This window comes from Populus alba, chromosome 5 (genome assembly GCF_005239225.2).
Source record: "Populus alba chromosome 5, ASM523922v2, whole genome shotgun sequence".
In the NCBI taxonomy this organism is placed as follows: domain Eukaryota; kingdom Viridiplantae; phylum Streptophyta; class Magnoliopsida; order Malpighiales; family Salicaceae; genus Populus; species Populus alba.
This window is the reverse complement of record NC_133288.1, coordinates 9,550,657-9,571,903: the sequence shown is the minus strand read 5'-3', so window position 1 is coordinate 9,571,903 and position 21,247 is coordinate 9,550,657. Positions and strand designations below refer to the sequence as shown.

The following is a 21,247-nucleotide window of genomic DNA, read 5'->3' as shown; positions in this document are numbered from 1 at the left end:
CTATAAAATCTGAATACTTTTTTTTTTTTAACTGAGTATCAATTTAATGACAAATGCTTTTCTAGCTATAAAAACATCACATCAAGTCCATTAAAATAAATTATCAAGCTAATCTCGAATAAAATTAATATGAAAAAAATAAAATAAAAGGAAATTATGTGACTTAAAAAAATAAGAAAATAAATTGCCCTATACAAATACACAACACGTTTGTGTGTGAATGCATTGGATTGCCTAGCTCTGTTAGTTTTTCTTTAATTTAATTGAATTTCATTAGCCTAGAAATTCATAGTTCAGGGATGTGATTAAAATCACCTGCGAAGAATGATGGATGCCAAAGAATATTCGGTAGCATTATCACTCATAAAAGATAATTTATAATTTGTTAAAAAATATCTCAATTCAAAAACTTAATTAAACTGTTAGATAATATTTTAGGATATGGTTGATATTATTCTTTAATATATTTTTTCAAGTGAAAACTTGCTTGAAATTTTCATATATCTATATTATGTTGTGCTTAATTTTTTATTAAATAAATAGGAATGACGAGATTCGAACTCGTAATCGCTTTATTATCAAAACTCTGATATCATGTTAAAAAATTAATTTCAACTAAAAAATTTAAGTTATTAGGTAAGATCTCAAAAAATAATTTATATTATTTTCTAACATAATTATTATGATTTAATTGTTTGGCCAGCCACAATTAATCAACGAAAGGACTAAATGCCATCTTCTTCCATTATTTAGAGGCTAAATGCATCATTTCTTTATTTTCTTAAAAATAAAATACAATTGGAAAATTCAATACTGCACATATTACAGGAATTCATTAAATAAATAAAAAAAAACTTTTGATGACACCATGTATTTGCACTTTGACATGCAAAAGCCACATCTAGGCTCACAGGTTTTTTACAGACAGGATGCATCTTGTTCAATCACGCAATTCAAATTATTAAAAATTAACAGATGACCAAACTATTCACTCTTCATCACCCAAGACTAGACCCTGCAACGTACAGGACCTATAGTATAATACATTTGCACCAGGACAATAATGATTTTTTTTTCTTGACAGGCAAAAACAAGTCGAACTTGTTGATCAGTGATCGTTATTTCTGCGACTCAAAATGAGATGTTCATCATATCCATGCTCAAGCTCTCCATCATCACTTTCTCCATGAACCCACAGTTACTTGGTGCTGCTTTCTTGAAACTTCCCATTCTCGGCTTGAATGGGCAGGATGAGAGAGGAAGGATTGGGATGCTGTCACAGTTGCAGATTTCAACCATGTAACCATCTGGATCGTGAAAGAACACCTGATCCACCATGATGCCGTCTTCTTCCACCACTGCGGTCACATACCTCATTCCCATTTCTTGCAGCCTCCTCTTAACAAGGCCAACATCGGTGCACTATTAATGTTCAAAAAAAGAAAAAAGAAGAAAAAAAGAAGACTCCCATCAGTATCACCACCATTATAAATGCACATTTTGTTTCCTCAAGCTTGGAACTAGTAAATCTTACTTGGAAGGACATATGATTATCCTTGGGATTAATCGGACGTGGTTCGACGATGGTGTCAAACTCATGATCGATTGATGGGTTCTCAATCAAATGTATTCCGATACCGTAATTGTACAACCTGCATTTAATCAGACATTTAATGTCATTTCTTTTTTAAAACTAAATTATGAACGTATATTTAATGTCTGGAAATGCAAAGCAAGTAAATGAACTAACCAGGCTCCATTGAAATTGAAAGAAGAGGGGCGTTTGATGAGAGCAAAGCCCAGAACATCCTCGTAAAACCTTACAGAAGCCCACACTGATCTGCACATCAATGATACATGATTCAATGAGAGGAGGGGAAGTGCCTCATGGCTGCTGACTTCCTCAATCTCAATTTTCATCTCAACCTCTTTTCTTGTTTTCTCTCTTTTTTTTTTCCCGCTCTTCACTTGCTCACTTCAAGCTTTGTTACTCTCTTTGTATGCATGAACACATAACTAGGATGCTCCTTTTATAAAGCAGCATTTGGGAAATATCACTGGTACTTTGAATTCAAATTTACGCTGGACTGTTCTTGTCCTTGATGGGTGAGGAACTTTCCGGGCAGGTTCTCTCCATTCGATGCTCACTGATCAATCAACCACCATGGCAACTCCTTGGAAGTTGCACAACTCATCACATCTGTTGGAGTGGAGGGACTAGATCATCGCTTATAAATATCACCATCTTACTTTTCAAGAGGCGTAAATGTAAGCTAGATATATATAATAAATTTGTTCGAATGTGAATTGTGTGATCTTGGCTCAAGCCTGTCAATTCGGAGAAATTGTCAGGTAGACTAAAAACACGAGACATTGAAAAAAAAAAAAACAGTAATCCTCGTATGATAATGCATGCATTTTATAATTTCTTCTGTGTTTTGTGTATATTACTCTAGTGTATTGGTATTGTAATAGACAAAATTTACCTAACAATTTCCAATGATAACATCTTAAATAGGCCAGGAGTTTTCTATTTCCTACCAACAAGGTTATTGATGCACGTGAAAGCATGACAATCACAGCAACGATAACATAAAGGCAAAAAATTGGCCAAAATAAAGTATAAACACAAAGAACTGTAGAATATTATTTTATTTTTGAAATATTAATATAATAAAGGAGATTTACAAGTTTTTTTTTTTATAGGCCTAAAACAATCTTAAAAAAGGTAGGAAAAATAACATGAAATTACAACACTAAACAAACAAAAATAACATGAGATTACAGCACACAATAAAAAATAGCTTGTGATTGTTGGGCTCTTAAACCAACTTATGCACGTAGAAGCTTGTTAAGGATAATAATGAGCGAAAAAAGGAAAAAAATTGGTCAAAATAGGATTTAAACATAAAAAGTCCTAAAATCTTATTTTATTTTAAAAATATTAATACAATCAAGTCTACATTTCTAGATGGTTTACAAATCTTTATATAGGTCTAAAACTGACTTTAACAAGATAGAACAAATTAAAACTCTAAAACAAAAAAAGAAACATAGCTAAAAATCATTAAATCTAGAATTATAAAGGAAAAAAAAACAAAATAGAATCAAACATAATTTTTAAAGTTTAATAAGAGAAAATTCATTTATAGATAAACTAACAAGGTTACTCGCTCATAAAACTGGACATCGAGAATTTTCTATAAAAATTTAAGTTTGATCCAACAATATAATTAAAATTATGATTTTTTTTAGCTGTTATAATAGTTTAAATTGACATTTTTTTGAACCTAATTCTGTCTTGTTAATCGATAAAAATACTGGCTAGATTATCTGCATAATTTATTTGTGGAAGATCTTGATAGAACTGTTTAGAAGACTTAATTTCTACTAGATTGCATCATTTATGAAATTGTTCATTTATTTCTCATTCGGTACTCAACTTGTATTTCCTACAGATGAAATCGATGGCAATAAGCTAAATACTTTGTTATTAATGTCTTCCAGCAAAAGTGACCGCCGAAAGCAATGACCAGGCTCTTTATGTTCCTAATCATTTGTCTTCAAATCATATACCGTATACATCTTGTTGTCTTCGATCGTAGATGGATTGATCAACTTGACACCTCAAAGAAAATGGGGAACCAATCACAACATGGCATGCATGGTGTTTTTTTGCTGATCAGAGATAACAAATATATTATCCATTTTTAGTTAATGACTATGGCTTTCAGCCTCCTGAAAATTTGAATAAGGCTGTAGACAGGATGAACCCTCGTTCAGGATTTTCCTATTGGATTCTTGGAATAGCTTTCTTGATTTTTTTTTTTTTTAGCTAGGTGAGCTAGGGATGGGTGAAAAAGGAGTGGCTAATGGGGAGGTAATCAAGAGCCAAATATGTCCTCAACCTGTTTGTTTCTCCATAAAGTGGTGATTTGAGGGAGGCACAAGCTCTTCAAAACTCGCCGGGACAAAGTACTAGCTTCCAAAAACTTTGAAATTTCTTCGGTGTTTCCTCTCACCAAATTACCTTGTCTTTTTTAACGTTAGATTCAAAATCTATCACGCAATTGGAAAGGGCGGTGGCCTGCGCCTCCTAGCTGGTGGCTACAGTAGACAGACATTTGGCATGATTTCCTCGTTCAAATGGAGGCAAGCCCCTTTCACCGATTCCAAAGTTAATGTGTGGTGGATATGAAAGTAAATGTAACTAGCAATACACCTTGGAGATTTTTTAGTTTATTTTTGTCAAACGTTAGTAAATTCTTACAAAATTGACGATCCTAAAATGATTCTGCAGATAGAACCGAACACATCCAAAGAAACACTAGGAACTTAGCCCATTAAAGAACGCTGCTTCAAGTAATACCAAATCAACTAAACAACTGCAAAAATAGACTCAGCAATTCCCTGCCATTAGCTTGGACAAAGAACACAATTTGTGTCATAGAACCAGATCAGATTATGCTGCGCTGGTAGTACTGAATAACATGCTGCATAAACTCAATATATTGGAAAGCAACATCTCATATTGGTTAGCAAAGGAGAGTCTAGAATCATGCAATAAAATCTATTTAAACCACTACAAGATTTAACAGTTGACACCGTCGGCGTAAGACACATATTCCATCCTAATTAATTTACCGACAAGTCGGTGAATCGTTTGTCGGTAATTTTTTTATTCCGTCAATAGCTTTAAACAGACGCGTCGGTAATTTTTTTTATTACCGACCAACGGATTTACCGACGGAAATTTCCGTCGGTAAATCAATTATTTAAAAAACATTTAAAAAAAATTCATTTTATAAAATTATAAAATAATTAAATTAACATAAATCAACATTGTATAATATATACTCAAATGCTTGAAAAAAGAATAAGAAAATCAATAAATATTGCATAGACTTCAATTATTAAGAACAAAATCAATTAAATAAAAACGAAAAATAAATAAATAAGAAAAAAGAAAGATCTTACCATGCAAGTGAAGCTAAAAAAACAATGAGAAAGCAACGGATTCTCATATTGGTTAGCGGTAAAGGAGAGTCCGATAGAATCATGCAACAAAATCTATTTAAACTTAACAGTGCACTTGGTAAGAGACAATGTGATTTAGTCTTTACCGTTCATTATAATAATTTTTGAGGACTCGGGTATGAATATTATCATATTGATAATAATATTGAATATAATTATTACTATTTTTATTAATATTGGTGTTATTTTTTTTTAAAATAGAATTTATTACTAATATATATTATTTATATTCATGTTTTTTTATGTGTGCATTATATAGGATTTTGAGCAAAATAAATGATGCTTTGGATCTCTTTAGCCTCAATCATTTTTATTTATTAAATGATGATTTGTGAATAACTTAGTTTTCTTGATGGAGATGATTTAAATTGAAAAAATTATATAAGGCATCTTTGCCTACTTTGATTTTAAAGGATGAAGAGATTCATTTGATGCGATGATGTGCTTGGTGGAAATGACTATATATTGGAATGTGTATTTAATGATTGTCCCTACATACCATGACAAGATCAAAATTTTTTATTTTTATGTTAACGATGAAGATAATATTTGATTTATATTTTTTGTTTGTATTAAAACTTTTTATTTTCTTAATATTTTTTTTGCGTCGAATTACTTTAAGAGCTTTTTTTAGTCTTTATTATTGATTTTTTAAAAATATTTTAAAATTTAAAATTATATTTAGATACTTGACATCACAATTTTATTATATAATTTAAAGTTGATATATATATATATATATATATATATAATATATAGTGCAAGACCTCGGAATGAAACATCAAAATATTTGAAATCAAAATTTATTCTTTCAATAAATAAACAAAAAATGCTCGCTAGAACAAAATTTCCAACCTTGATATGCCCACTAATTTACGCAAGAATCACCTGTTTTGTTTCCAAGTCCCTCCCTTGAGTTGGACTCACCTGGACGATCATGTCAATCACAAAGCAAAGATTCAGGCATATAGACCTACTTTCTGCATGGTAGAGATAAGGAACCAATTATTTCTTTAATCATTTTAATCTTTTTTCAATCATGTAATAAATTAGATGCAGATGATCTTCCACAAATGTCAAGTTTGTTGGATTTTCAATTATGAGGCATCACATGCCTAGCATATGACCATCAATCATCGTTCTGACAAATATTGATCAAGTAGTTGAGTTTTTAAGGAACACGGGAATTCATTATGAGATCTTGGATTGTTTGGTTGCTAGCTAGTTGCTTTGCATATATATATATATATATATATATATATATATATATATATATATAAACTCGTTTTTTTAACCCTTTTCACATGGTGTCAGAGATTTTCTAGAGATAAGGCATCTTTCTCTACATTAAATGCTTACCACTTAACAAAATAACAGGAAACTCACTTGATAATGGATTTTCTTGATGTTCTTTAGGACAATTACCTCGAAAGCCACAAAATTCTAGACGACATTTCTCCTTGCTCCTTGATGAGGGAGAGGAAATGATTCTCAAATAGACCACACCATTCATGGGCATGACCTATTTCTTGTATATAATCAAGGTCTATATTAATTCTTTTTTTTTTCATGTAGAATTAGTATTTTATAGAGATAGCACATATGAATTTTCCACCGCATGCATTTTGCAGGCAAGAAATTCTAATTTTTTCATATAATCAAAACTAGAAATTATATATTTACATTTTCCCCATTTATGTGAATTTGCACTCGCGAGAAGAAAAACTAACATGTGTTGTCAATTCATGGTTTCTACACTGTGTATTTAGACACAAATATGTGGATTCACACAATAATTTTTTTTTTTGTCTTTTAAAATATTTTACAATTCAATCACTAAATTCTTTTTTTAATTTATTCATTTTACATTATGTAGGTGGGGATTTGGGCGCTTGATGATATTGTAATTTGTGTTGATGCTCAATTTTACATCAAAAAACTATTTGAAAAAAATAATCTTTCAGGGACCAAAAGGCAACAATGCAATGGTTTTTTTTATTGCACAAAACATGCTTTTTAGCTAATCTTTGCCAAATTTATTTTTGGTTGCTTTTGTTTTATAATTTAATAAACTTTATTATTCACATCTTAGCCCCAAAGTTTGAGGGAGGGGAGAGAGACTCTCTCGAAGTTGGGAGAAAATAAAAAAAGTTATCAGTTGCAACAAAATATTTTTTTTTAGTGTTAACGAGTTTTTTTTTTTTTTTATGAGAGAAATCTTATTAAGGCACTTTATGACCTTTATACTGCATGAGAAAGTGGATTGGCCTTTGAAACATTTTTTAACCAATTTTTGGCTAATTTAAAGGCACAAATGGATTTATTAAGATTTTTAGAATGTTTTTTTTGAAGTATTTTCAGGTAAAAAATTGTTGGAAACTGAGTTTTTTTTCTCCAGAAATCAGAGCCTCGACTTTTTGATCACCTAGGGTAGCCAACAACTAAACTATAAATAATACATTGTTCGACAACATATCCAACAAGTGTTTGGCTGTTTCTAAAAACCACATAAAGTTGGGTTGATGACTCATCATCTACGTAACTTATAAAATCAATTTTATAAAAGCAATGAAAAAATATTGAGGCAACTTGGTTTAACTTACTAAATCAACAACTTGAATTATAAAATCATGATAACTTCATAGAAAAACTATATTTTTTTTAATTAAGTGAAAAAAAATATTTATCCTGCTATAATATAAAAAAATATTGATGTATAATTAATTTTTTTAAAATAAATTCTTTGACTTTCATTTTCATTTCATTTAAATGAATCCAAAAGATTTTTTTTAAGAAAAACCCTTGAAAAAAGAGCCTATAAGTATAGGCCTGCTGGACTAGTTCTTAGGCCCAACATTTCATCCACCTAACTATTTTTTTTGAATATATAAATGACAAGTCATCTACATAACTAGGGGGTTACTTAAAAAATAGAGTTAGAGTTTTTCAACGCCAAATATTCACTTTTAACTCCCCTAAACAATCTAGAGACATGCACAAACCTTTTAATGCCTTAAAACAACAAAAATATCAGTCTAAAAATAAAAAAATTAACGTGAAATAAAAAAAATTTCTTGAGATTAGATCTATATTTTCAGGTAATTTTAAGATGAAATAACATCCAAGTTAAACTCCCATTATCGAATGGAACCATAAACCCTAAGATTGAATTTTTATGGCTGAAATTAGTGTTAATAAGAACTTTTTCTTTATACTATCAAATTTAGCCAACTTTTCTCTCTTTTCTCTAATCAAGAACTGAAAAATAAGAGAAATGAGGTTTTTTTTTTTTATATAAAAATTGAATTTCAATAATTTTTAGGGACTAAAAAGTTGCATTGGGAAAGTATAAGGATAAAAATAAAGTTTTTTACACAAACTTTGAAACCACCATCCATTTTACTTGACTTTTTCACTTTGGTCATTTGTTTATGCTTCCTTAAATTAATAATTTAACTTAAGTTGTCCTTAAATTTTGTATTGAAAGGGCAAAATTGAAAAAAAAAAAAGGAAGAAAGAAGAAAAGAAACGAAAATAAAAAGTGAGTCCATATTGCATTTTGAGTGTGTCTACAGTAAAGTGAAGGTGCTAAAAAAAAAAAAAAAAAATAGGGCCACAGAGCTTAGTGTTTTCTGCAATAATTTTGTTTCTCACTTTATCAAAAGTTGTTTCATGGACAATTTTTCCAGACACGTGCACGCAAGGGTCCTCCAAGCAAGCAAGGAACGAATAGTAAAGCATTTTTCTTCTCTCCACCGCATGGGGTTTTTGCAATAATTTAATTTAAAAATAATAATAATTATTTTTTAAAATATTTTTTTATATAAAAATATATAAAAATAATTTATTTTTTTATATTTTTAAAATTTTATTTTTGATATTAAAACATCAAAAATATAATTATAAAAAAACTAATTTAAAAAACAAAAAATAATTTTTTTAAAATTTTTTTCAAAAATAATTTTTAAAATATAAAAACAAAACAAATTAAAACAACCTCTACTTTCTCCGCTTAGCAGCTATTTCTTTGTCTCACAGTGAAACGCAAGAAATTAATTTAATGACTGATACACAGACGATGAGTATGTGGACTGCATTCTTTAGCATTATAACCATAGCCTAATAACATATTATAAAATATGGTTGTTTATCGAAGAGGTTGTCCAAGGACCTCCCCTTCTCTTTGTTTCAAATAAAACAATAACTACACATACACATGAGGTTGTGGCCTCGTGGTTGAAGAGACTTATTTTCTTTTTCCACATCAACGTTCAAGCCCCACTTATGTACGCCTGTCACCCCCGTGATGCCTTACATGTTCACTGGGCTTGCAGGATGTTCAGTGAGCCCGAGGATTAGTTGTGGTGCGCGAAAGCTGGCCCAAACACCCGGATTAAAAAAAAAAAAAAAAAAAATAAAACTAAAATTTAGTTAATCGTACAGTTTGAATGTGGACAGCAAGCTAAGATTCCGTTAATGAGAAGTTCCTAGTCGTACGCAAATCTGGCCTCACTCTGGAGCTGGCAGAAATAAGGGAAAGTCTCTGAGTATTCAAAATTAGTTACGTTAACAGGATGTTTTATGTTTTTTATTTTTTGGCGTGTCTTGTGGGTGGGTTATGTGTTTAGCGCGGTAGTTTTAAATGAAGGGCTAATAATAACGTCCAACGGAGCAGCTAGGAAAGCAACTACCCACCGCAGTTAAGACTCCATAACAACCACTCAGAAACACCCCACTCATTTGCCTTGAAAGATCTACCATTTAAGAACACAAAAATAGCCCATTAAGAGAAATAAAGTGTAGGCACAAACAATCCTTGTTCCCTCCCCCCCGGCATTTCCTTCAAAATTCAAAAGGTGACACTTTTAGATTTTTTTCTTGTTATGTTTGAGTTGTTGCATGCCAATGCAGCCAAGAAAAAGACTGTTTGATGCTAAAAGTTTGTCTTTTTGGAGTTAAATTCTTGAATTCTGTTTCAAAATCCTATCTTTGTTGGGTTTTGGTTGATAAGATTGGAGAGTTTGATGCTGCAGGGATCAATTTGAAAATTCACTGACAATTTATCGAGGCAGCGATTATTCTTAGAAAGCTCAAAAACATTCCTTGAAAGAGAGCTGTAAGTCGATTCTTTCCCAACGTTAAATTATAAGTTCTGTTCCACTGCTTTTTTGTTTTTTGTTTTGTTTTGTTTTTATATTGAGAATGGTCTGTAATAGAGCATGAGACAGACTGCAACAGGGAAGAAAACTCCAACTTCCTTTGTATTTTAATTCGATAAGCAAATGCTTGTTTGACTCAAAATGAATAATGTAATAGCTGATGAATTGGCTTATGTACTTGGCCATGCCTTGTTTTATTAAACAAGAAATACAGGATATTAAAGAAATGGGGTTTCTTTGCTTGAGACAATGAACTGACCGAAAAATTCCGGTGAATTTAGCGATGATCCATGATTAGTTTGTCAGATTTAAGATGATTGTGGTTGTAAGTTTTGGTGGTGGCCCTTAATTTATCTGGAGCCAAACAAAATTGATTGATCAAGCAGATTCAAAGCATATGTCATTAACTGAACATGCAAGGAAATGGTTGTGTGGGAGAGCTGAAGAGAAGAGAGTCAGAATGATTATTTATGGTCTCTATGAATATGACAATTGGTGATAGATTGACCTCTTTACATATGAAAAAATTGCAGTTTTGGTCGGAGAATGGGAGAGATGGGGGCAGCTGACGCGGATGGGCCAATGCACGGGCTGAGTGGTGGTGGCGAGGAGAAAATTTTTGTTTCAGTCCGGCTGCGGCCTTTGAATGAGAAGGAAATCGCAAGGAATGATGTATCAGATTGGGAATCCATCAATGATGACACTGTCATATACAGGAATAACCTTCCAGTGTCTGAGCGGTCCATGTACCCAACAGCTTATACATTTGGTAAGAAATTGCTTATCACTTTTTTAGTTTGTTTTCATTTTCTTTGTTAATTGCACCTGCACTTCTATGGATGTCACAAATGATGATTAATAAGGCTGCCATGGTAGGATATAACTTCATCACATCTGCTGTGCAAATTACTCTATTCTGCTGAATTATCGCAAGCGTTTTGCTTGAACGTTATGGTTTGGGAACTTGCAATATGGCTTTGTCTTTTATTATGTATTCATATTTCTGAGTTCATGTAAACGGATCTCCTAATGCTGACTCTTTCCTGAGTCTTGGCCTCAACTTCTTCTCTTTTGCTCTTACAACAATGTTGTAAAGTTGCTGGATTTGTATTAATGCGTTTCTTTTGCATGATCACTGCCGTTGTCCTTAGGAGCATATTTATGGACGTATACTTTTGCATCACAGAATATTTTCAAATACTCATCCCATCCGTCTTGTTTCTTTCTGTTGTTTGGTTAATTTGTTAATTATAGATAGAGTATTTGGGTCTGATTGCTCCACTAAGCAAGTATATGGAGAAGGAGCCAAGGAGGTTGCTCTTTCAGTCGTCAGTGGTATAAACTGTGAGTACAACCTCCTTTAATAACCTGTTCATTGTTGAAATTTCTATTTGTGTTTTTTTTATATTTTTCTTTCTTTATTCCTCGCAATGATGAATTTCTTCAGCAAGTGTATTTGCATATGGGCAAACGAGTAGTGGAAAAACGTACACTATGAGTGGAATTACTGAGTACACTATAACAGATATATATGACTATGTGGAGAAGGTAACGAGAATACTTGATACAATTTTCTTTCATTACTCTAAACACTCCATTTTATTTTATTCCTTAGATGTTCCCCTACTCGATGAAAATTTATTGTGTTCCCCCCTTTTGTAGCACAAGGAAAGAGAGTTTACTTTGAAATTCTCTGCCATGGAGATTTACAACGAATCCGTCAGAGACCTGCTTAGTACAGATGCAACTCCTCTCCGACTTCTAGATGATCCAGAGGTGATATTCATTTTAGGTGTGAAGAGCTGCTGTATGCTCCCCCCCCTTCATATCAGTAACATCTGACTGTATTGACAGAGAGGCACTGTTGTGGAGAGGCTCACAGAGGAATCTATAAGGGACTGGAATCATTTTAAAGAACTTTTATCTGTATGTGAAGGTCAGTAAAGCTATTGAATTTTAGGAGTTCAAGGGAGAGGCTTGAATCTGAGACCTCATAAGGGGAGGGGGGACATGGTTGCCTATTGAGCTAAACAGGCTCATTGGCAGCCATGCTCCTGAGTTTAACGTTACTTTCACTACAAAACTTGTCACTGCATACTCATGCATCCAGGTGATTTTGCAGCTCAGAGACAAATAGGGGAGACCTCCCTTAATGAAGCAAGCTCTAGATCTCATCAGATTCTGAGACTGGTACGACTAGATGTTCATTTCATAGTAAAATTTCAAATTATCATAACTTGATAACCATTTATTGTATGGTTTACTGATTATTTGCATAGCCAGACAGTTGAAAGTTCCACACAGGAGTTTTTTGGCCATCACAAGTCCAGCACTCTTGCTGCCACGGTGGTATGCGTTGTGGAAAGTTTTTGGATCTCTGTTTTAGCTGGTTATACTGACTGAACAATGTGTAACCATCATTCTTTTCTCCCAGAATTTTGTTGATCTAGCAGGAAGTGAGCGTGCTTCTCAGTCACTATCAGCTGGAATGAGGTTGAAAGAAGGGTGCCACATAAATCGTAGTCTACTGACGTTGGGAACTGTTATCCGTAAGCTAAGGTGAGGATGTGTACCTTGTTAAATTTCAGTAGTGCTCAGAGATGGTGCTGGCATCTTCATTTTGTTACTATTGTGATGGAATAGTACTTCAAGTGTCTGAGTTAAGCTATCATTTTCCTAGCTGTCAGATCTTGAGGCTAAATTTATGACATCATATCTTCAAAATAGCACCATGTTCTGCCTTTAGTCATTCTTTCAGCTCTTCAGAAAGTTGCATAATGTTGTATGGTACAAGTTTACAAAATAAAATTGCAACCATAGCATTTCCTTACTAGTAAATGAAGTTGCAAATTGTATGCTCTTGTATAACTTGACAGTCAATATGTGTGAATTTTGCTGTAAATAAATTACTATTTCGGAATAATATAGACAAATTATATCAGTTGTCATGGTCTTTCCACAAGCCCTCTTTCAATTTCTTCATAGAATCAAAGGATGATGTCTTCTATTCTTTTTACAACTTCCTTTTCCCCTCTTCTTTTGATTCTTTAGGGCGTGCACGAGTCGAGACCTAGAATAAACTGAACCACCAATGCTCTTTCTACTTTATTTAACTTTATGATTGGTTGCAGCAAAGGAAAAAATGGACATGTTCCTTTCAGAGATTCAAAGCTGACTCGAATATTGCAGTCCTCTTTAGGAGGCAATGCTAGGACTGCCATCATATGTACCATGAGCCCTGCACGAAGCCATGTTGAACAATCTAGAAACACACTGCTGTTTGCTAGCTGCGCTAAAGAAGTGACAACCAATGCGCAGGTCAATGTAGTTGTCTCTGATAAAACACTGGTGAAGCAACTGCAAAGAGAACTGGCTAGATTGGAGAATGAGTTGAAAAATACACGACCAGATTCTGTCACATCAGATTCCACTATAGTGCTGAGAGAGAAGGACCTTCAGATTGAAAAGGTGGGCACAGTTCTTTGGATGACATTAGAAAACTTTTAATATCACAAACAGAGTCTTGCTCCTCCATCTTAATATCAAGGCAGTACTCCACCTATCATAAGAAACGAAAGTACATGTCATGACTGCAAATTACATGAATTAGAGACCTGTCATTTGAAACCTCCATCTGTTTAAGTTATTTATGCATCATAAACTCGTAGAATACAATGTGGGCTTAAACCTTAAAAGCAGAAATTCAGGTTCCTTCATACCATCTCTGCTGCATGACTATGACACGTTCAATTCTTTATTGCTGTGAACATTTGTGGAGGAGTTTAACTAGAGCAGTAAGTGGCTAGCTACTCTATTGCACCAGGCCTGGAATTACCCTACTCTCTGAATTAGTCTCTCTTGTTCTCCTCAAATTTTCTCGGGTGACTTGTGTGACGAATATTGGTAATTCTTGGCTTCTTGAAAGTCGAGTATCATTTCATATCCCAAGCATATGCTAAGCATAATTACATGTATATGCATGAGGAAATTTGTTAATGTACTTATTTAATTGTTAAACTTTGGATTTCAACACCCCCAGCCTTTTCCTGCAGCTAATGAATGAGGTTGCAGAGCTGACTCGGCGACTTGATCTTGCTCAGTCACAGATTGAGAATCTACAGCAAGTGTCTGAAGGCAGCAGATCTTCAACAGTATGGGAATGCATTTTTTTTAACTCTTGGCATTTTATCTAGTACCGTTATAAAAAAAAGAAAGAAAGATTATTTCTAGCTCAAGCATCCACCTCTATCTCAATGAGCCTTCGCTATCCAAATCTGATTTCTCTATGTCCTCATCCAGGCAGATCCAGATCATCACTACCCTAAATTGCGAGTGCGAAATTCATTCAGATCTGACAATTCAGTATCATATTCACTCATTTCGGAAGATCCTCCCTCCCTGGATCTCGGTGCCAGGTCTTTTGATGCATCTCAATGTTCAGATGTGCAAAGTAGCCGAAGTTCTGGAGCAAACTTCATCCAATTCCCAGTTTTTGAAGAGAATTTCCTTCCAGAAAGTTTCTCTACACACCACTCAACTAGCACCACTAATTTTGTAGGAAATGATCTGCATGAGAAAAAGGATGCTGACGGACAAACTAATCAAAATTTTGATGATAATTGGAAGGAAGTTCAATGCATTGAAGTGGAGGAGTCGAGCGTAAGCCAATATTCAAATTCAAACACATCAGAGTCTAGAACATACAGATTTGAGGAGTCTAATATGCCTTCTCCGGATATAAAAACAGAGACCTTGGGTTTAACAAAGGTCGGGAATGAAGAAAGAACAAATCAAGAAGTAAAGTCACCCTCGTTGAAAGAACAGAAAGAGTTGAATGGTTTGCAATCCACTTTTATTATACCATCTCCTGAAAAGCTTTCTCCATGGCTGCTGGAAGCAGGCCTTTCTGAATCAAGAAGCTTTTTGATCAGGAGTAGAAGTTGTAGAGCAACGCTTATGGATAACTCACCAGGTTTCTGTTTCAAGAAGGTAGAAGCGTATGAGAGCACACCACTGTTTGGGTTTGAGAAAGACTTTCCCGGAAGACCTGAGGGTTTTAAAAGGAAACTTCCTGCATTGAAGTATGATCCTGACATTGAAAGGTTATCAAGAAATGTCTCTCGGAATTCTATTTGTAGTTCTGCTGTTAATGAGCTCAAAGAGGAAAGTGTTGAAACTTCAACTGATTGGGGGACTGCCAGTGTTGGTAACTCAGATATGGGTTTGACGTACATGGCTGATTATTTGGTGAGTTTTGATTTTTATTTTTATTTTCCATTGTCATTTGTTATAATAGATTCAGGCTATGGGATGCCAGATTAAATATTAAATGAATGAGTTCCTTACCATCTTATTTATCTGTCAAGAATGGATCATTTTGCAAGATAATGGCTGGAATAATTGAATGTTTTGTTGATGCATCAATATCTAAATGTCCTTGCCGAATCTAGCAGGAATAGAAAAGGTTCTGCAATGTCTTTAGGATGTAGTAGACGAGCTTCTTCTTACTCCCATCGTCTTCTTCTTCCATTTTTTTTTTCATTTTTCAATTCTTAATTAGAAGCTGCAGAAAGTTCTGGTTCCGTTAGACCTGTCATTTTCTCCTTTCATTTTTTTATTGGTTAATTGCAATGGTTGATAGGAACAAGAAACAACCGCGGAGGATGCAGAGAATATAGAAGATGATGGCTTGGATGCAACACAACATAATGTGTCCGCAAAGAAGGTAAAAGATGTTGGCTTGGATTCAATTTGTTATAATGTGTCAGCAAAGAGTGTGAAAGATGTTGGCTTGGATCCAATTCAAGACGGTGTGTCAGCAAAGAGTGTGAAAGATGTTGGCTTGGATCCAATTCAAGACGGTGTGTCAGCAAAGAGTGTGAAAGATGTTGGCTTGGATCCAATTCAAGACGGTGTGTCAGCAAAGAATGTAAAAGATGTTGGCTTGGATCCTATTCAAGACGGTGTGTCAGAAAAGAATGTAAAAGATGTTGGCTTGGATCCTATTCAAGATGACGCAGAAAGTGCTTCAAAATGGCCATTAGAATTCAAGAATATGCAAAGCAAGATTATCGAACTTTGGCATGCATGCAGTGTCTCACTGGTCCACAGGACCCACTTTTTCCTGCTATTTAAGGGTGATCCTGAAGATTCTTTTTATCTGGAGGTAGAGATCAGGAGAATGTCCCTTCTAAAGGAAACATTATCAAGGGGTAGCAGAACTATTGTTCACGGACAAGTTCTAACACCTACCTCAAGGTTTATTACCTTCATTTCCACACCAACTCATATTTATACATATTTTCTGCAAGCTTTCTAAGATGAAGTATTTCCTGTAAACAGCAAGAAGGCTTTGAGTCATGAGAGGCAGATGCTGGCAAGGGAAATGCAGAAGAGGCTCACTAGAGAAGAAAGAGAGAATCTTTTCCTAAAATGGGGTGTTCCATTGAGCGGAAACAATAGAAGGTTGCAGCTGGTACATCGCTTATGGACCAAGACAACAGATATGGACCACATCACAGAAAGTGCCGCTCTTGTAGCAAAGCTAGTTGGTTTTATAGAGCAAGAGCAGGCTTTGAAGGAGATGTTTGGGCTGCTCAATTTTACACCAACATATCCTAGCAGGAGGAAATCTTCTATTTGGAAGCGCAGCGTTTTATCCTTCTTGTAAGCATGTTATAGTGGACCTTAAAGTAAAACATTTGTGGCTAATTATAGACGATTTCCAAAGTTCTATTACACATAGATAGCTTTCTGAGTGCCAGTTTCTCTCCTATGTAGTCTTGAAATCTAACTGCATTGGTTGTGAGTTGTGAGAAAGCTTGTAAAATCTGATGTAAAATTGCAATGGTGATGCTTCCCTTTTTTGGTTAGTTTTCGTGTTTCTTTTTCGTTGTTGGATCTGTACTTTTGTAGAAAAACTTGTCACCCTTCTCTGTGAATTTGTTTGTCTTGGCATTGTTGATCTTCATACACTGCCTATGCATTTAGGAAACACATTAATTATGGACTCTTTTGTATTGCCTTTTCCTTCTAAATGCACATGCTTAGGCTACATTTCTCTCTCCTATTTATGTTCAGCAACTACAGCGACAAAACTTCATTTTCGTGTTAAAAGGTGGCCTGCAGCATCGTGCAGGCAACCTGTCTGTCTAGTATTAACACTATAAATTAAAAAAAAAAAAAAAAAAAAAACAGGATTGTATTATAAATCAATATTCATCCTCTCACATTAGACCATTCATCCCGCTGTTCATTATCAATTATTTTGTTGTTGGTCCAAAATTTTTTATTTTTTTACAGATTGGTTACTGGACTTGGTTTCTTTTCAATTTCATGCTTCTAAATTCTAATGCCATGATTATATGTGTCTGTTTCTGTTTCTATTTATATATCCAAGAAAATGATTCTTGGTGGTGGAAGGAGTAGAATATAAATATACACCACTTTCGCAAATTTCAGCAACTCTTTGATCTGTTGGACACTGGAATTGACAGAAGAGACAGGTTGTGTTGGAAATTATGTCTATAACTACGTTAATTATGTCGCTCAATCAAAATTAAATTCCTTTTTTAAGTTCTTGCACATGCCTAGCATCACCAAGCATCTTCCTTCTGTTTGTCTTTTTTTTTTTTTGAGAAACTATAGAAGAAACATATTGCAGAATCTAAAATTCATGAATTTTTCAAAACTAAACTGTCAGAAGTTTTTTTCTTAACCATTTCTCTCATCTTCCAAGCTTCTTGTGACTTAGCTTCAACTTTTCCAGATGAGCTTCTATCTTCTCACAATGATATTGCATATGGCTCTCTTCATAGCATTAAAAACATTTCGTATCATTATAATCCCCTCTGAGTCTAGAATATTTGATTTAGAGTTATTTGAGATTTCTATAAGACTTACCTCCCCTAGCTATGTCCCTATCATAACTCTGCTTTTGTAAGAAACTTTCCACAATCAATGCCTTATCACCACTAACGTTATTTTCTACTCGTAAAAACCTATTATTCTCTAATAAAACTAGATTCACGTCTTTCAAATCCAAATTGTTCCTGCCAAAGAGCTTTTTTCATCCCCAATTCTTTCTCCAGCACTAATCACTTGTGTCATCAATTTATTAAGGGATATTTAAGAGTATGATAACAGTTATTTTTCAAAGTATTTTTTATTTAAAAATTTATCAAAATAATTTTATTTTATTTTTAAAAAATTATTTTTAATATCAGTATATCAAAATAATTTAAATGCATGTATAAAAAATATAAATTTGAAGTAAAAAAAAATAACAAAAATTATTTTTTAAAAAATACTTTTTAAATACAAAAACAAATAAAATACACAGCAAACAATTAATCAGGCACTAGGAATCATCAATTATCTACAAATTTTCTCATATTCCTTTAAGTATCAACTTACCTAGAATATTGTATTTAACCTTTAGGCCATGTTTGTTTCCTGGAAAGTAGTTTCTAGTTTCCTGTGTTTGTTTGTCATTAGAAAAGTTGGTCAACGGAAAACACTTTCCAGTCAATTTCAGTCAAAAAAAAATTTGACTTGGTTTTCAGGAAAGTGTTTTCCCTTTAGCCGTGTTTGTTTTCCGGAAAGTGGTTTCCGGGAAATCACTTTCCAAACTTTCTTGTGTTTGTTTGCCAATAGGAAAGTTAGTCAATGAAAAACACTTTCCAGTAAAAGGAAAATTTGGCTTGATTTTCAGGAAAGTGTTTTTCCTGAAAAATTTTGAAATAATTTATGAAATGTTGATTATTATTATTTTAATTTCTTCATCTTTCATTTTTTTTAAAATTTTTTTAGATTTGATCTCTATTATTTTGATTATTATTTATTTTATTTGAGATAATTTATGAAATTATATATATATTTTTTAATTTCATTCTCATTTAACCTTTTAATTTGTAAGATTTGTTCCTCATTATTTTAATAAGCTATGTATGAATATAGGATATAATAAAAAAAAATTCATCATTATAAATACTTTTTAGATTTCATTTTTTTTTATTGTGAGTGATTAAATATTTTATATATATTAGATAAACTTGAAAAAAAATTAATTCATTAATAAATTATTTTTTAGTTCATTTTTCATAACACAAACCAAACACTGGAAAGTGTTTTCCAGTTTATTTTCCATAACACTGCCAAACATCAGAAAATACTTTTCCGGAATTTACTTTTCAGGAATTTATTTTCCCTGAAATTCACTTTATAAAAGGAAATCACTTTCCTGCAAACAAACGGAGGTCTAGGAGTCAAAGCCAATGAAATTGACTAATTGTTTTTTTTTTTTTTTCTAAACTTAGTTTTGCACAGATTTACTCTATTTAAAAAGAGAAATCAAATCATCGAGTTATTAATCACCTTTCATCGTTCTCTGCCAGAGAGCAAAATCATTTTTTTTTTTCTATAAAATAAGTTAATCTCAAATTTTATCATACCAATTTGTGTCATCGTCATCTTCAATTGTTTAGCACAAAACTCCACTTAACCCTAAACCTAAATTCTGCTACCAGTTTGTCGTGTAAAACTCGTACCAACCAAGTAATTAATAACAGAAAATAAAAGAGAGAAAAACTTAACATGGTTTGACAAAGCCTTCTTCATCAAATATTGAAAATTATCAAACACATACAAATATCTCACAATCCAAAACCCAAATTCCCCTAATAAAACTCTCACAGGAATAAATCGCATAATTATTTTTCTCACGGCCTGAACAAGAAACACAATGATTGCAGTCCTCAAATATGATCATGACCTGCGCCAAGTCCACCTCGAACTCCACGATCTTGTATCAACATGCTGACTCGACGCCAATTGAATAGCTGCTTGATGGGAGAAATTACGTTTTGCAAAAGAAAGAAATGCCACTGAATTACGAGGTGTGTTGGTGACTTTTGGATCTGGTAATCGTTATGATACTTCCTTCGTACACCACTTCTTTAAAGTTGTGATGGAACTTCGCTAGCTGCTCGACAAGGTGGAGCAATCATCTCCATCCACAAAAGTGACCTAATTCTTTCCAAATATCAGACATGCGTCCCTCCTCGTCAAGCCTACTACGTACTATATTGCAATAATCTAAGAAAAAATGAATTGAAATGATACCTTAAATTGAAGGCCCATTAACCATTAGTAATCGAATTCTCTACTGAAGTAGCCCACTAGTTGCATTAGTTAATCAGTCGAAGGACACCTCCATACATTCAGGCGAGCATTTCAACAAGATTCTTATATTTAAAGCTATAATGAGGAGTGAGTGGTGCTTAAGCAACAAGTTTCTATCTATATCCATCTTCTTGCTCTCAATTGTTGTATTTCTACCTTAAAATAAAAACTGTTAAAGAATTCATGAAACATGTAAAATGTGGATTAATCATGGATGATTACACCTGATTTTTGCTAACAACCATTTTAATAAACTAGACAAACGGTGAGAATGCTTTACCGTTAATACAAAGGGATCGAATTATATATATATATAAAGATATTTACATAATTTTTTTTTTTTTTTTTATCATTGTATCACCAAAACTGATGGTACACACAAATGGGATCGTTATCAAAGCCCTAAAAGCTGAATTCCATTTTTCAAATGGATTATGCTCATCAAGGATTCTGTTATAATGAATTGGAGATCATTAATGTCATGACTTTTTCTCAGAAAAAAATGTTAATTTATGCTTGTGGATGTATTGAGCCACACGTTCATTACAATACTTACAAAAATTCAAGCCAATTGTAGATGTTGGGGCCAATTAAAATGGGTAGGAAACCCATATAAATAATTACGAGGGTAGTAGACAGAACTCCATGGAGGAGTGATTAAATATTTTATTGTGCTTTGTAGCTTTTGTAATGAGTATTTTGTTTTATATAGCATTTGGAATGAGACGGGTCTATATAATGAACAACGATCATCCTAGAATCCAAAAAAACCATATGGTTAATAGGGCTTTTACATTAGTTTATATAATTAATTGATTGAATTCTTCTCTTTATATATAGATAGGTCCTGTAACAAGGTCCCTTTAAAT

At 33.2% G+C, this 21,247-nt stretch overlaps 2 protein-coding genes across 2 annotated transcripts; one reads left to right on the top strand and one right to left on the bottom strand.

Moving 5' to 3' along the window:
• Positions 1–803: 803 nt before the first annotated feature.
• On the bottom strand, positions 804–2,015 carry LOC118029820 (glyoxylase I 4). The gene is made up of 3 exons (XM_035033759.2): positions 1,751–2,015; positions 1,535–1,652; positions 804–1,422 (listed from the first exon to the last, which is right to left on the bottom strand). The coding sequence occupies exons 1-3, from the start codon at positions 1,918–1,920 to the stop codon at positions 1,132–1,134; spliced, it is 579 nt and encodes a 192-aa protein (XP_034889650.1). The 5' UTR covers positions 1,921–2,015; the 3' UTR covers positions 804–1,131.
• A 7,715-nt stretch (positions 2,016–9,730) lies between these two features.
• Positions 9,731–17,068, top strand: LOC118029821 (kinesin-like protein KIN-7E). The gene is made up of 15 exons (XM_035033761.2): positions 9,731–9,893; positions 10,071–10,153; positions 10,730–10,965; positions 11,451–11,540; positions 11,644–11,744; positions 11,859–11,972; positions 12,051–12,132; positions 12,319–12,386; positions 12,480–12,545; positions 12,631–12,755; positions 13,328–13,664; positions 14,249–14,347; positions 14,496–15,443; positions 15,838–16,454; positions 16,539–17,068. Exons 3-15 carry the CDS (start codon positions 10,743–10,745, stop codon positions 16,864–16,866), a joined length of 3,198 nt encoding a protein of 1,065 aa, XP_034889652.1. The 5' UTR covers positions 9,731–9,893; positions 10,071–10,153; positions 10,730–10,742; the 3' UTR covers positions 16,867–17,068.
• Positions 17,069–21,247: the final 4,179 nt, after the last annotated feature.

Bases quoted from the DNA above. Each gene is read 5' to 3' on its own strand.
- LOC118029820 (XM_035033759.2), bottom strand. From the start codon at position 1,920: ATGAAAATTGAGATTGAGGAAGTCAGCAGCCATGAGGCACTTCCCCTC. The intron at 1,653-1,750 runs GTTAGTTCATTT...GATTAAATGCAG, and splicing joins TTCAATTTCAATGGAGCCTG to GTTGTACAATTACGGTATCG. The intron at 1,423-1,534 runs GTAAGATTTACT...GAACATTAATAG, and splicing joins ATAATCATATGTCCTTCCAA to TGCACCGATGTTGGCCTTGT.
- LOC118029821 (XM_035033761.2), top strand. From the start codon at position 10,743: ATGGGAGAGATGGGGGCAGCTGACGCGGATGGGCCAATGCACGGGCTG. The intron at 15,444-15,837 runs GTGAGTTTTGAT...AATGGTTGATAG, and splicing joins CGTACATGGCTGATTATTTG to GAACAAGAAACAACCGCGGA. The intron at 16,455-16,538 runs GTTTATTACCTT...TCCTGTAAACAG, and splicing joins GTTCTAACACCTACCTCAAG to CAAGAAGGCTTTGAGTCATG.